Below are 15,307 nucleotides of genomic sequence, written 5' to 3'. Positions count from 1 at the left end.
GAGTAATCTGACAGTTACCGAGTATAGTTTCAGGCCTCTACTACATTAGAGGACAAAAGAAAAAGTTGGATTCATACCTACGTTCTTTGTGCCTAAGAACTCAGCATCAGAAGTAAGCATACAAATGTCCTATTCTGATTTACTTTTCTACAAATTATAGTTAGAAATGTGTTTATAGAGTATATTTATATCGCATATTGCTATGTAAATATTTGGCATAAATGGGAAAGAATAATAATATACTATAATAATTATATGCAGTATCATATAGAGAGATACAAATGTAATAGATATTTTATACCTCGGTGCAATTAAACATAATTAACTCAAACTACATCTAGTCTGTATCAGTATTCAGAAATGTCAAATATAAGACAATACATATATAAACTCTGTTGATTTATTGTGACAGAGAATACTTGGCAAGATTATTAATTTTAAAATGCTATACCCCTTTATCTAAAGTCTGCTATATGTGTTTGCTGTATTCTAGGTTACTAAAACTAGAAAAAAAACCCTTCTGTCTTTCATCAGCTTTGAAAATGGCAGTCATATATCTTGGGGAGGAGGATTACATATTATTTATATCACACATTATGACTTTCCTCCATCCTTCTGAGTAAATGAAGAATTTATTTCTGCTTGAAATTCCCAGATAGACTTTTTCTTTTCGATCCTATTAGTACGACCTTTTAAGTGATTTGAAAGTCCCTAAGTAACACGTCCCAAGCTTTAGCTAATAATATGAAAGATGTTCAGTAAGCCTTTTTGCAAGGAGACTACATATTTATCATTATGTTGTTGTTTATGCCAGTTTTTACTCTTGAAATAAATAATACATCACGCATTGCCTGGAATTTTAAATGGACTGATACCTATCTATTTACAAGTCCTGTTGACTTAAATGACGTTTGTGCTCCTTAGGAGAACTGATAGCAAAACGTCCTGACAAAACTTCTTTTTAGAGAGTGATGTAAAACCGTTGTTTGGAAATACACCGGAGGTATCTTCTGATGACATGTAAATAGGTTTCTAGGCAGCATATGTTCCAGGGTCCACAACTTCAATACTCCATCACCACATTACAATCACTACAGACTCTTTACACTTTGGGGCCAGAGGAATTCTTCACTTCTAATACAGGAACTCAGACTGCAGGGAAGAATCTGGAACCACACAGAAAATACCCCAGGAGCTAGTGTGTTGCTCAGAAACCACTAAGAGCTCAGGAATTTAAGCAGATGACTCCACTGATTCCCTGTCCTACATGTCTGAAGCTCTGTAGCAGGCATGGTGGCCATCCAGTGCTGATGGATATCTCCAGAAGGGTCCAGAACTGCTACAGGAAATCAGGAATCTGGAATTTAGGGAGTAGTAGGTGAACGAGGAACCGTAAACCTGATGTTAATTTTTGTTTCAGACTTTTCTAAGCCAGATGCCTTATTATCTTACAAGATTTTGCATGTGTTCCAAATCTGAGTAAACTTGTCTTCAGTATTGCAGAACTTTTGGCAGAATTTTGACATAAGTCATTAACCTTTTGGAAATACCATGTAAAGTCCACAGCAGATAAAGATTAAACTTGGAACTAGCTGTGTATTTATTTAATCATCTGTATTTTTAATCAAGTAGCTTGGTGATTTTGCATGTGGCATTAAATATGTATTTTAAGGCCATAGGTAAGTTAATTTTTACTATTTCAGGCAATTGTTACGGAGGGTTTTTTAAATACATTTTGCGGCTTGCAGATTACTAAACAATGCCTTCTGAAGTGTAGCTGTTGTTTGTTTTACTTCAGTCTAAATGACATCCACGAGACAAGTAGTGATATGTAATGGAGAGCAGCATTATTTCTGATTTGCTGACCTGTGAATGATCTGAAGTTGGAAAGAATATCTGTCTCCTGCTGTAAAGCAGACAAGGGCACAGACAAGGCCTAGCTACCCAATTCCCAGCGTTTGTTGTTTCTTCAAAGACATGCTACAACAGCTTTTGAAGCATTCTCTTGACACAGGACAACATTCTCTTTCACACACTTTCTAGGGATTTCCTAAACACTTATTTCTTAAACTGGGAATAGAAAGAAAGAGAACTGAGAAAGTGGGAGGAAGAGGCTTGTGTGCTCTTATATATGATACACTAAAGGAGAAGGAAGAAACTTGCTCTCTTCCTACAGCATAATTGCACAACTAGCAACAAAGTAAATGCAGTACAAAGCCCTATATGTACAGAGGGAATATTAGCAGAAAGGTTCAAAGTATAACATTTTTAGCAGGGAAAAAGGAAGATAAATAGTAGTGCATTCCTGTTGTAGGTAGTGACAATGGTACAGTTTGTAAAGGTGAAATACAGATAAAAGATACAGCTCTTAAAGGCAAGCTGAGCTCCCAGAATGAGCCAAGTAACTTCTCTGCCAGTTACTGCTAAGGGCTGGGGACAAATGCTTGTGATAGATATTAAGGTTCTGTAGAACACATTTATTTTCATAAAAATATTGGAAGACATAAGCTAATAAGAAGAAATGGATGAATGTTACAGCTGTTGCCAGAAGTCACTGTATTTAAGATGTTAACTAAAAGCAGTGCTCATGTTTGCACTTGTTTCTTTTCACACTGTGTTCTTTATATGAGGGATTGGTTCACGTGATTGAAAGCCTCCCTGTAGAATATGAATAAATCTTTCAATAAAGATGTTTGCATAGAGTCAATGAACAGAGAAGTAGAAGCCTCCGAATAGCTTTTCAGCTGGTAAAACTTAAAATGTTTTACAAATAGATAGTGTATTGATTAACTCAGTAATATAATAAATTGCTGTTTAATCTTTGCATCTGACATACTATGTATCTAACAAATGTTAATAATCAATTTTGTTATATATGACATACATTATGTATGTATTTATATAAATGCGATATGGGAAAAATCTGGAAGACCCTCAGTTGTGTCTATCAAATATATATAAAAGTCTCTCACTCCTTAAATTCTGAGTGATGGCAGACAACAAAGAAGCTTGGGATTAGTGAGATCCAAGGAAGCTTATGAGAGGGGCTAAAAATAACACGTGGCATGTTCACCTGAAAAGCATTATGAAAAAAAAAAAATCCAAACTTTATTTGTAAATGTAATTTTTCATTATTTTAAGCATAGATATTCAAACTATCACAGGAATCTAAGTCTCTTACTCAAAACTGTGTAGATAAAAATCAGCTTTGAGCTGAGAAACACTTAAATCTTACAACATATTTAAATAATTTCAGTATATAAAATGTCTTTCACACAGCCATTCAGAATTAGTATTATGCACTTCTTCATGCAGTAATAGAACTTGTGGCAGACGAGAAATCTTTTAGTTTAAAAGTAAACAAAGCTAGTTTTAAGCAAATTTTCAGATCCTGGAGAAATCTGTTCACAAGAAGAATACTGATTTGTAAATCCAAACAATGGAAGCTCCTAAGTTCATTGGCCAGTGAAAATTAATGTTGTTTCTTCTCCTTTGACTAATTTTGAGCTAAAATAATGTACTACAATTGTATTCTAAGGTATTATTTTCTTACATGTCATGTAAGAAAACAATGTGATTCAGTTAATATCAAACGTAGCTTAAAAGATTTGTTTCTTGGTTTTGTTTACTTTGGCTAACAACACTGTGTGGAGGACTTATGCATCTGCTCTTTACAGCATAAATAAGCCATTACAAGTATATTTAAAAGCTGTCTCTAAGATACAATGATATTATGCTCCAAAATTTTTTTCTTACATTTCAGTTTTCAAAGATGCTTGAAATTAAATCTAGTACATGTAATGTTTGGTTTAGAAACTGATATTCTCCCAGAGAATTCAAAACCACTTCATCTCTAAAACAAGTAATAAAGAGCTTGTGATCTCTGTTTTCTGATAAAGGTTCTCTGAGCATTCTCTGCGAGTTGAAACTTTAGGAATGTCAAAACTATTTTCAAAACAATATTTAAATCCACATATTTCCAATCAATTGAAAAAAAGAAAAAAGGGTGAGGGAAGCTGTTACTAGATAACATCTAGGCAGCATAGTAAGAGACAATAATGTTGCATGTTTACTCATTATAAGTTTCAGCTAGCTAAATTATGATCTTTTTTTGCTACATTTATGTCGTGCTTCAGAGAGTAAAATGTAGATTAAAATGACGAATGTTGAATGCAGTACTCTATGAAAATAATATGATAAGGCTTCAACAGCTCAGGTCCTCGTCCCATTAAAATTTGAATAACGAGTTGAACCAAATGCTAGTCTGTGCCCACACTAAATACTTTGCTTTGGAGCTTTCATTTTCTAGTATTTAATACGAAAAACAAGCTGCTTAGAATCATAGAATGATTTAGCTTGAAAAAGACTTTTGCACAGGCACAGCTGTTGGCACAGTCTCTGTATAGTTTCACGATGCATATATAATACAAGATGTGGTATTTTCTTTTAATTATGTATTTTCATGACTACTATTTCAAAAACTTAATTGGAATACACCTCATTAATATTCTGAAGTTGTAGGCAAAAAAATATGTATGCAACATACTATAGTTATATATAATATAATAGTCTCAACAGTTTTTAGATTATCTCAGATACTGAATTACAGTTTCTGAGTATTTATAACAACTTAAAATTCTTCATTCTATCAGAGCTCAAGAGCTCTATCTTTTCAAAATACTACCCTGTATGATGCATTATTTTAAGCTATTCTAATCAGACACGAAAACACAATACATTTCATTTTATACCATTTCATTCTTATTATTTATATTTCTCATTGCATTTGGTCATATGAAACCTATTAAAGTAATAAATGTCAACGTAAAAAAAAAAGAAGGTGAAAAAGAGTAGCATTTAAATGTAGACAGCCAGAAAAAAAGACCCACTCCCATTCTGTTCCTCAAGAATAATCAATTATTTTCTAATTGAGGCAAACTTTTTGGCTCTCAAATTCTTGACTTTGGTAAATGGTTTAATCTGAGGTTAATAAAAATAATTACCCTTCACTTAATTAGAATAGTGTCCCATTCTTGCAACATTATTTTGCACGCTATGACCTTTTTCCTTTGATCAATTGTTAAAATATCTTTTTATTTCAGGCTTAGGGTAGAAAAAAACATAGTGCTGAACATTGAAAGTACTCAATGAACCAGTTTTGTCCATATGAGACTTAAACAGTGGGATTCAAGTTGCTCTTTATTCAGACTTCTTTGAGAAAAAAATTATTTGATATATTTACAACAACATATCAAATTAGGATAACGATGCAACTCTTCATCCAAATTAATGGCAGAAAAGGAAAGAGATTTGTGTTTTAACATCCTACTCTTTACTTCAGTCACTTTCATATAACCTTCCCTAAGTTACATTGCATTTCTTTGTTGTGAAGAGTGTAGGTGTATATTCATGTTTTATAAAATTGTTCCCCTATTGCCAAGATTTCTCAGGAAAAGATAATTACATATCCTTGGTTTCACTAGTTGTTAAAGATTGCTGATGTATTTCTTTTTGAGAAAGCGACACAGAATCCCAGGCAATTCTAAATTGTCTCTTTAGAATAATAAAGAGACAATTTGGACTACCGCAAACACCATGGTCCAAATGGTATCAGGCATAAGGTATCTGTCAGTGTCTCGTAAAGGTCCAGTTTGGATTCATATCACAGCAGAAAAATGAAGTGAAATAAGAGTCAAATGCTGTATATTCAAGAAAGAAAGAAAAAAAGTATTGCAGTTGCTAGTTTTGATAAGAGTATCTTGTCCTCTCCTTCAGTTTGCTTGGAACCATGGGAGTACATATCCTTCTGCTGGTGCTCACTCCTACCACCATACAGAGAAAGTGAGAGGGAAGAACTGAGGCTAGTTAAGGAAGAGTAAAGCCCAACAGGAAGCAGGTTTTCCTTTGTGAGGCCTTTTACTTCCCAGCTGTTTCCAGTGCCAGAAGACCCCAAGAACACTTCATACCAGCCACCACCATTAAATGTCACTTAAATACTAGAGATACGCTTACTATGCTGACTGACGTAGCTCTTCTGCTGATGATGTGGATCCTATAACTTACTTGTAAGAAAATTAACAAAACGACAGTTCTATGTCTTCATTTACAAAACTGTTTTGATGTTGCTTACCTCCAGAAAATGGCATAAATTTACATACAGAGTATTTTCAGTTCTAAATGAAACTGCATTCTTTCAGATCAGCAAGACTGGAGTACAGGTTTCCTCATGTATATTTACTGCCACCAGATGTCACTGTGTAGATGAATAACTGATGACTTCTTCCCTTTTTTAGCTTTTTTTCCCATTTGATTTAATCAAGTATGATTTCCAAAAAGATGAACCAATTAGAAATAAGCATGGTTGGTGTGAAAAAGTTAAGAAAGGTAAGTATGTATTTTAATAGGATATTATGGTATGGCCTATTGATTTTAATAAAAATACTTCAGAGAGTTGTTTTAAGGAGCCTTGCTATTGTTACTGCAATTTACCAAATCTTTGCTCTGAAAAAAAGCAATATGACTTTTGATCTCAGATAAAACAGCATTAAACGCACCAGTGCTGATATCAGAAGCACTCAGGAGATCCTTGGATATATTCACAGAGCAGAGGAGTTATGTTCAAAAGTGATGCTATGGTATTATCTTTCAAAATATACCTAGTGACATCTGTGTTTTTAAAGGAGGCTAACATAAGGAAATGGTTGCCTAAGAGATCTACAGGAAGCACTGGTGGATTAGAGCAAATGCTTTTTGATGAGAGATTAAGGGTTTCTGACTACGTGATGTGATTCAGCTTAATAATTAAAAAAACCCCACCAACAAAACAAAACAACAAAAACCCAAAATTGCTTCCTTATGTCTGTCCTCAAAATATTTATCATGATTACAGAATCATGATTACACAAATTTTTCAGAGTGTTTATCAGATACTGGAGCATATATTGAAGTGTGGGAAGGTAACAGCTGAAACTGAAGCTAGAAAAACTCATATTAAAGGTTAGGCAGACAGCTTTAATAGGGAGCTGAAACACAATTTTCAAATGAGTTATGAGATTCTCTAACAGTTGGTAATCAAAGGTGGGCAATTTGAAGAAGGTATGTCTCCAAAAGCTGAAATTTTATAGGAATTTATCTCCAGGGATGCCACACTGACCTGTGAAGGGAACACATGCTCTAATTAGACACTTAGTCTAATTTTTTTCCAACTACACCACTCAGTCTAATAAAAAGTATTATCTCTGTCTATAATCTTTGTTTTTTCCATGTCTTATTTCTTCAGAGCATTATGGCTGCAATGATACTACCAGTGAACTAAATACTTCCACTTTAAACTTACCAGTTTATGAAAAAAAACGGCACAGCTGTTTTTTAAGGAGGCAGTCTCAAATTAAAAATTGTGACTACTTTTGGAAGCATTTTGATATATTTTCATATTTATAATTCTTGTCTCTGATACAAAGTAATGTAACTATTAAGCTTTATTGTTCAGAACTTGCTCCCAAAAAGGGTATTTCATACAATTGTTCCATGTTCTGCAAACTAACACCTTGATACTCTACATGCATAACAGGATAACCCTTTCCTCTATGCTCCCTACATTTTGAGGAAAAAAAATTGTATTAAAACTTCTATATTGTGCTCCAAAAAGTAAACTGATGATGCTGTATCACTTAAGAAGTCACAGAATCATAGAATATTCTGAGTTAGAAGGGACCCAGAAGGATTAAGTCAAACTCTTTAAGTGGATGGCCCTCACAGGGATTAAACCTACAAGCTCAGTGTTATTAACACCAGGCTCCAACCAACTGAGGTAATTTCAGTGTTCTCAGAACTTCTGAAAAGAGACTAAATAGGGACATAATGCCTGGGTTGAACACCTGCTTTTGATTAACAGTAGTTTTTCATTAGGAAGCTGATGAAGCTGAGACTCATTGGAAAGTCAGTAACATGGGGGGAGTAAATTCAATATTAACTTGAATTGTGCACTTTCAGAGGATAATAAACTACTAATGAGCTTGCAACTGACGGATGACCATTCTGGTAGAAACCTGATGAGTCACCAGTAAGAAATACAAGTGATTGTGAATTTGAGTGGACAATATTGTAAGTAATATTAATGTCAGGTACATAAATGGCCAATGATGTTCTAGGTTTATATTCTTTCAACTTCTCCATATAGGGGAGGCTGGTCTTCTGATTTCCAAAGTCAACGCGAAGAGCCCCTTCTTTGGTTACGCTGGCAATAAAAGACACACAGAAAAGAAATTACTCTGTGAGGTATTTAAGAAGGGAGATCTTTATTTTAATACTGGAGATCTAATGGTTCAAGACCATGACAATTTTCTATATTTTTGGGACAGGATTGGAGATACCTTCAGGTATAATTATTGTTTCTTTTCACATTTCTTCATTAAAGATATACAGAATAGAATAATGTGGTTATATTTGTTTTTGACTGGAACTATTCAATTTATTGGTATTGTGATGTAGTTTATAATGATTCTGAAGTGGATGATAGGGGCTTAATTTTGTCACAAGTGTTCCTTAATTAATAATCCTGTGGATTTGAATGGCTCATTTTCAGAACGGTTTGTAGGAATTCCAGCTCTTTGAACGCTCTTCAGTAAGCATGTAACTAGTGATGCATTTGCTGTGAGCAAGGAAGTTGGGTATTGGTGTTGAAAAAATGTATCAAATAGTAGAGCTTGGCCACATTTGATGCATTTATATACATGTAAAAAGCTTGGAAACAATTGCATTGATCTTCAATGCCCCCTACAGTGTTCTAATACTCATTAAGGTTTGAATTGCAACATTGTCTTCTGGTGATCCAATTCCAGGGTGACAAGTGTGAAAAAATTTGAGGTGGTGTTAGTCTGAAATGAATGGAATTTCTACTAAAGTTAATGTTTTTTTAAAGAGGAGGTGTCATGGGATAAAATTATTTTTTCACACATTTTAGATGGAAAGGGGAGAATGTTGCCACTACAGAAGTTTCTGATGTCATTGTAATGTTGGACTTCATACAAGAAGCAAATGTTTATGGTGTGTCTGTGCCAGGTAAAAGCTTTAGTTACACGTTTTTCTTCTCCCAGGTTAGTTGTTAACCCTCATAACTCTTCTTATTTTGTGTTTCAAACATATGAATCATGTTTGATTGATTCATCTGTTTAATACCCAGCTAAAATGTAGATTTTGATGCAGATAATGAAAATACCACTCGATTGTGAATGAGCCAGTGAATCATGCATTTTTTATCTGCATGCAATGAGGAGTATTTTTGAAAATTTTCCATGCATAAATTTGTGATAGCTATATAACCTAAATTAAAATATAAAGGTTTATTAAATTCACATCTGTGGAAAATCTAGACACGTGTCAAATAAAATACAACTTCAAAAATTAACTGTAATGTAACTCTAAAGGAAAATGTGTGAATACGTTATTCTGTCTTATTTCACTTAGCCTCATAAAATAACTGTAAACAGCTAAGTTACAAAACCAAGAAGAAAGTGAAAAAGAATACAAAGAGGAAAATGAATCTGTAAGGAAAAAAATACATTAATTTCTTTTTAATAGGTTCTCTTTTTGTTATTTTTCATGAGATCATATGGGCTTGATTCTCATTCATGCTAAAACTTTTTTAAAAATATATGCTAGGTCTCTCTGGGATAAATATACATTTCTGTATGGGAGACTGTTTGATGCTGTTCTTTGCGTTGGTGGCTAAAACAGTGTTGATAACTTAACAGTGCTTGGCTACCACTCACTGGAGCTTGCACAGTACCAAGGCTTTCTCAGTGCATGAGAATGCTGGGGACAGCAAGAACTTGGGAGCAGATGTAGATGGTACAGTGGTCTGAAACTGCCTAAAGATATTCCATATCATATGATGCCATGCTTAGTTATTAAAGCTGGAGGAAATGAAGAGGATGAGAGGTTTGTGATTGTGGCATTTGTCTTCCCAAAAAAACCACTACATTCTCTGCTTGAGGCCCTGCCATGGAGGAGGTAGCTGGACATCTACCTGATGGTGGGAAATATTGAACGATACCCTGGTTTTGCTTTGCTTGTGCATGTATCTCTTCCTTTCCCTATTAAACTGCCATTACCTTAACCCCTGAGCCTTCCTTTCCTTCACTTCCCTTTCTGTCCCATGGAAGAAGGGATGGAACATGAAGCTGACTGGATGTTTGATTGTTGGCAAGGATAAACCCACCACAAAATGTTAAAGGAGTTTAAAATGAGAAAAGGTGTCACTTACCTGTATTTTAAAGCCATACAATAAGAAAGATCATAGAAAGAAGACTGTCTGAAAATCAGACTCATAAGTATGAGAGACACTCATTTCCTATACAACACTTACCTGTTTACCTACTCAGTTTATCTGACTGTCTTGATAATTGCACTTAAACAAATCAAGTTCCTTACAGATTTTGTAGCATTACCAAAAATTAAACCACAACAAAGATAAGGTTGGCAGAACATATCTGGTGTTACTACTAGCTGATGGTTAAAGTGTGCAGTTACTTTTGATAGCTGAAGTTCATTGCTTTTACATTTTACCCATTTTGTTCTTTCCCAAAGATGCACAGTGCTCTCCTTTTCCAGACAAAACAGTATGAACTTTTAATCTCTCTCTCTGTTAATTCAGATCCACAGTTTTGAGAAAAGATACTGGCAGGAGAAAGAGACTAAAACAGAAATGAAGACATAATTGGCTAGTCCAGGAAAGAGGCTCATCACTCTTGTTTTTGAGAGAGGAATGTTGTTGATGTTAATCCACATTTATCCATTATATCAAGCATGGAACTCCATTTACTCTTACCCGCCACATTCATTTACAGCATCATTGCTTAACTGATCACTTGAATGATCTCCAAGTACATGTAATACCACATAAAATAGGAATGAGATCTTGCAGCTTTACTGAAACTCAAAATATGATACATGACTTGGTTTGTTGATGAACTACAGTACTTTTTTATATGGTGTATCACTACAGTGTCAACTTTATTGACGTTACAAAATTCTCATCTCCCTTTTGCACAGGTCATGAGGGAAAAGCAGGAATGGCTTCTCTTATCTTAAAGCACAATGCATCATTAGATTTGGAGCAGATGTATAAGCAAGTAGTGACCTATCTACCAAGTTATGCTTGTCCCCTTTTCTTAAGGGTCCAGGTAAGCTGCATTATTGCACTGTGTATACAAACATCTATATCATTTAAACACGGAGATGGCTAAGTGAATAACAAAAAGCCCTCTTTCACGTATCACTAGATTAGTTTTAAACCTAGTCCTATTTGCTTTCTTCATTAATGGAGTCCTGGAAAAGGGATTACACAAAAAGTCAATAAATTTGCAGATTATGTTTAAATGGGAGAAATTGTACAAATGAGCAAGGACAGAGATCATACAGAAGGATTTGGGCAGATCAGAACATGAGCATGGTGAAAGAAAAAGATTCAGATTTAAAATATGAACAATTGCATCTGAAGAAAAGAATCTAAAATCCATTTTATTCAGTGAAAATGAGAGAGAAATAGAGCTAAAGCAGGAGACAGTGACTGTGCACAATAAAATGAATGTTATTTTCTGTGTAACAACGACAAATGTTAAAGCAATTGAAAGGATACTAGATAAATTGAAAAGGTGAATAAAAAATGTATGTTATTGTTGTCACCACGGTAATCAACAAAGTCATCCTTATTTGTGCACTGCTTTGCTCTAGTAACTGTCCAGTTAGTGGGGAAAAATAGTCCCTGCCCCAAAGAGTGTAAAAATGTAAATACAATACAGTGGACTACATAGGGCTAGGGAAAAATGTAACAGTATCAAAAGCATACAGTATTGATAATCATGATAAATGAAGTCTGATGAGCATTTTCTGGTGTTTTGCAAACATAATGATAAAGACAAACAGAAAAATGTTTTTGAATATGTTTATGAAGGAGTCCCCTATGTTTGGGGAGCAGATAAAAAAATAGTCATTGTTTAAAGAGTGAAGGTAAGTTATGGAAGTTGTTGTCCTAGGCCACCTAAAGACTGAATACTGGTTCAGAATAAAGAAGGGAAACAAAAAATCTGTGAAAGACCTTGAAAGTGAAATATGCGTATATGTATATATCAATCTATCTCGTAAGTCCAGGAAGATATCTTTTGCAGCAACATTCAGATATGAGCAAGCAAGATTAGACTTGAGAATGTTGCAGTAGTCAGTTTGTGAAATTATGAGAATCTAGTCTAGATTTATTCCTGTACAGCTGTACAAAAAAGCCTTTATACTGGACAGAAGGAATCTGAATCTTGGTTGTTGCATTGATATCAAGTATTTGGAATTTAAATTAAAATTTAAATGCCTTCATTACAGATTAATTACTGTTGGTACAGCTGTCATTAACCAAGAAAGAAGGTAGTGGGTAGAACTTTTGAGGGAAAAATACTGAAAACATATTAAGCTTGATCTGACATATAATCATATTTAGAAGATGTCAGAACATTTCTTAGACCAACCAGAACACAGGTAGATAAAATCAGTAGGTATGCCTGGGGTAGATAAAATGGCTCTTTGACTTTTTTTTTTTTAATATAATACTTAATTTTTTGTATTCAGAGATGGTTTCATATATATAAAGATAAAAAGACAGAAAAGAAGGTGATTGAGAGAGGTCATAAAGTTGGGCTGAGTATAGGTAGTCAGAATAGAGAAGACAGTCTCACTAGAGATGCCTCCCACTACTTTTTCGAAGGATACCATAGCACTGAAGCGGTCTGAAAACAAAATGAATGGTCAGATCCATCTTTCTTTGGACCTGGCTGAATATCAGTATGGCTGACTTAGTATGTGATTCTTTCAACCCCTTTTTTAAGGTGACAGTAGTCATAGATATAGTGCATTTCTTGAGTTTTATCATTAAGGAGTTCTTGGTAGTAAGAGGTAGTAAGAAGCTTTATGGTGTGTAGTTTCCTTTTATAATGTGCACAGTGAAGAAGATCGATTGTCTTGGGCATGCTGGGGCTACACCACGTGTGACACTAAAGAGACACTGCACAGGGATGCAGAAAGAAATGGGCTCTAGCTTTTGTCATCCACATGTCTGGTGTGGGTCTGTAGCAGCACACAAGCTCCAGTTTTCCAGTGCAATGAGAATAAACTTACTTAAAGCAAGTAAGACTTTGAAAAATAAATGTGAATGTGAGCAAAAGAAAAGTAGCTTCTTTTTCAATAATCTATCTTTCTCTCTGCTATAGGAAAAAATGGAAATGACGGGAACATTCAAACAACAAAAATTTCAACTTGTAGATGAAGGTTTTAATCCATCTACAATTACTGATCCTCTTTATTTCTTAGACAATTCTAAGAAAGCATATGTCTTGTTAACCAAAGAATTACATGAGATGATCTTGTCTGGGAAAATGAAGCTTTAATGAATTGACCAACTAATAGGCTATTAAGGGACAGTCGACAAGCTATTGTATGAGAAAACAAATTCATCACCAGTATTTATACATCATTATCTAGAATAATGTTTTTTGTATTTGATATTTACATTCAGATATGTCTTATATCTTTACTTACTTGATCATTATTTTTCGGTAATCATTTTTTACCTCTTGAGATAAATTTCTAAGCAAATAACCTGTAAAACATAACTGAAATCTATTTTATATTAACTTTGGAATATAAATGCTGAATCTGATACTTTTTCTTAGTACTAAATGAACACAAATGATACATGGTATGATATATGGTAAAAAAAGGATCAACAGATGAACATATTGTGTCGTATGTTGTGTTTACAGGGAGAAAATATGCCAGTAAGATTTTTTTTTCTGTAGTTTACATACTTCTGAATATGTATTGTAAGAAGTAAAGGCTTGACAGTGGTTGGAACTAAAAAACTTTTCTGCAGAGGACTTTTCTGATGGGACATAAAAGAAAATGAAGCAGACAAAAGTGTTCCAAACAAATCCAAATACTAACATCGCTGCTGAGCTTTTTTTCTGTCATAATCTGTGCTATTTCTTTTGTTAAACTGGCTGTTTGGACTGTCAGATTCTGAAGACAAAGCAAACTTTCGTGAAATGTTTAGCAGCAGATCAACAACAGACAGAGAAAAATCTGCACACTTAATGGGGAAAATCATTTATATAGCATAAAAAGAATTATTGCAGCACTTTGTTATGCATATTCATTAACAAAAAGCTGCCATACTCTTAGTAATGATTACTAGATATCATTATTTTATGAGAATAGAATATAGTTGAATTTTTAAACCACTAAATTTTATGTTCTAACAATTGCTTTTTCTAAGTTTTAAAATAAAGTATAAGATTATTTAAACCAAATACCATCCTGTCTCTGTTTGATTTAAGTCTGATTGCACAGTCTGTTTTCCAGCCTCTCTTGATACTTTATGTGCCCAGTGCTGTCTTCTAATGCATCGTGATGCCTGCTTTGATCAGCCAGAAGGAGTATCAGAGAATACTGAAAGGGTGACTCTCTCCAGCACTGGGCATCCTAAGTCTCTCTCTTCCATCGTAACAGTGGTGTGAAACTAGGTTCTCATGAATGGGTAGGATGTAGCACACTTTAAAAATAATTTTCTTGTGTCTTTCTACTTTTTTCGTCTAGCAAGACATTAGAAGCTGTGTCAATTATTGAATCTTTGATTATCACTTTAACTGATTTTCTTAAAAAGCCAACCAAGGATGCAGTGAAAAATACATGAGAATCATAGCTTACTTATGTTTTTGAATACAGTATTCCTTACAGGACTGACAGTATAAATAAGCAAATTTACAGTCTTGCAATTTAGAAAGCAGTGAGATGTAACAAATACCTACCCCAACATCATGCTTAATGGTAGATGTTAATGTAAAATGCATAATGGAGAATGAAGATAATTGTTGCATAAGAATGGAAGGGGCTCACTATGATCTAGCACATCCTGAACAGTCCCACTTTTTCTGTTTCCTTAGGCAGTGCCCAAATGGCTGGCTGTAGCTGAAAGCTGGGGCAGGGCATGTTTGCCACTTACTGAGACAGATGGAAGTGCCATTACCTAGTCAAGAACTGCAAAATTTAAGAATGAGGTATTTATTATAAAGGTAAACCCAACTTTGCATGTTAGGCTGTGACTTGGAGCAAAGGATTCGTTGTTGAAATCAAAACTACTTTAACTCTTACATAGGTGTATACTTCAGGACCGCTTTTATTGCAACAATAAAAATTACATCCTTTCTATGGAAAATAATTATTTTCTGATTTTTTTTTTCAATATGGCACTCTGACATCCACAGTA

General features: G+C 34.3%; 1 protein-coding gene across 4 annotated transcripts in view; it reads left to right on the top strand.

Annotated features, from left to right (window-relative positions):
• Nucleotides 1-15,095, top strand: part of SLC27A6 (solute carrier family 27 member 6) — a 37,960-nt gene extending 22,865 nt beyond the window's left edge. For 3 of the 4 annotated variants that reach the window (XM_042023414.1, XM_042023416.1, XM_042023413.1), the window contains 5 exons: nucleotides 6,294-6,384; nucleotides 8,180-8,378; nucleotides 8,963-9,060; nucleotides 11,053-11,183; nucleotides 13,254-14,351. In XM_042023414.1, the coding sequence (XP_041879348.1) occupies nucleotides 6,294-6,384; nucleotides 8,180-8,378; nucleotides 8,963-9,060; nucleotides 11,053-11,183; nucleotides 13,254-13,430 (696 nt within the window). In that variant the 3' untranslated portion in view covers nucleotides 13,431-14,351. Of the gene's footprint in view, nucleotides 1-6,293; nucleotides 6,385-8,179; nucleotides 8,379-8,962; nucleotides 9,061-11,052; nucleotides 11,184-13,253; nucleotides 14,352-14,984 lie in introns of those variants that run through there. The other variant, XM_042023415.1, reaches the window with a different exon arrangement.
• The last annotated feature ends 212 nt before the right edge of the window (nucleotides 15,096-15,307 follow it).

Source organism: Corvus kubaryi, unplaced genomic scaffold (genome assembly GCF_017639235.1).
Source record: "Corvus kubaryi isolate FWS band 111438036 unplaced genomic scaffold, C.kubaryi_AGA036_p1.0 37249, whole genome shotgun sequence".
Classification (NCBI taxonomy): Eukaryota; Metazoa; Chordata; class Aves; order Passeriformes; family Corvidae; genus Corvus; species Corvus kubaryi.
Note: the sequence above shows the minus strand (reverse complement) of the source record. Positions and strands in the feature narration are given on the sequence as shown.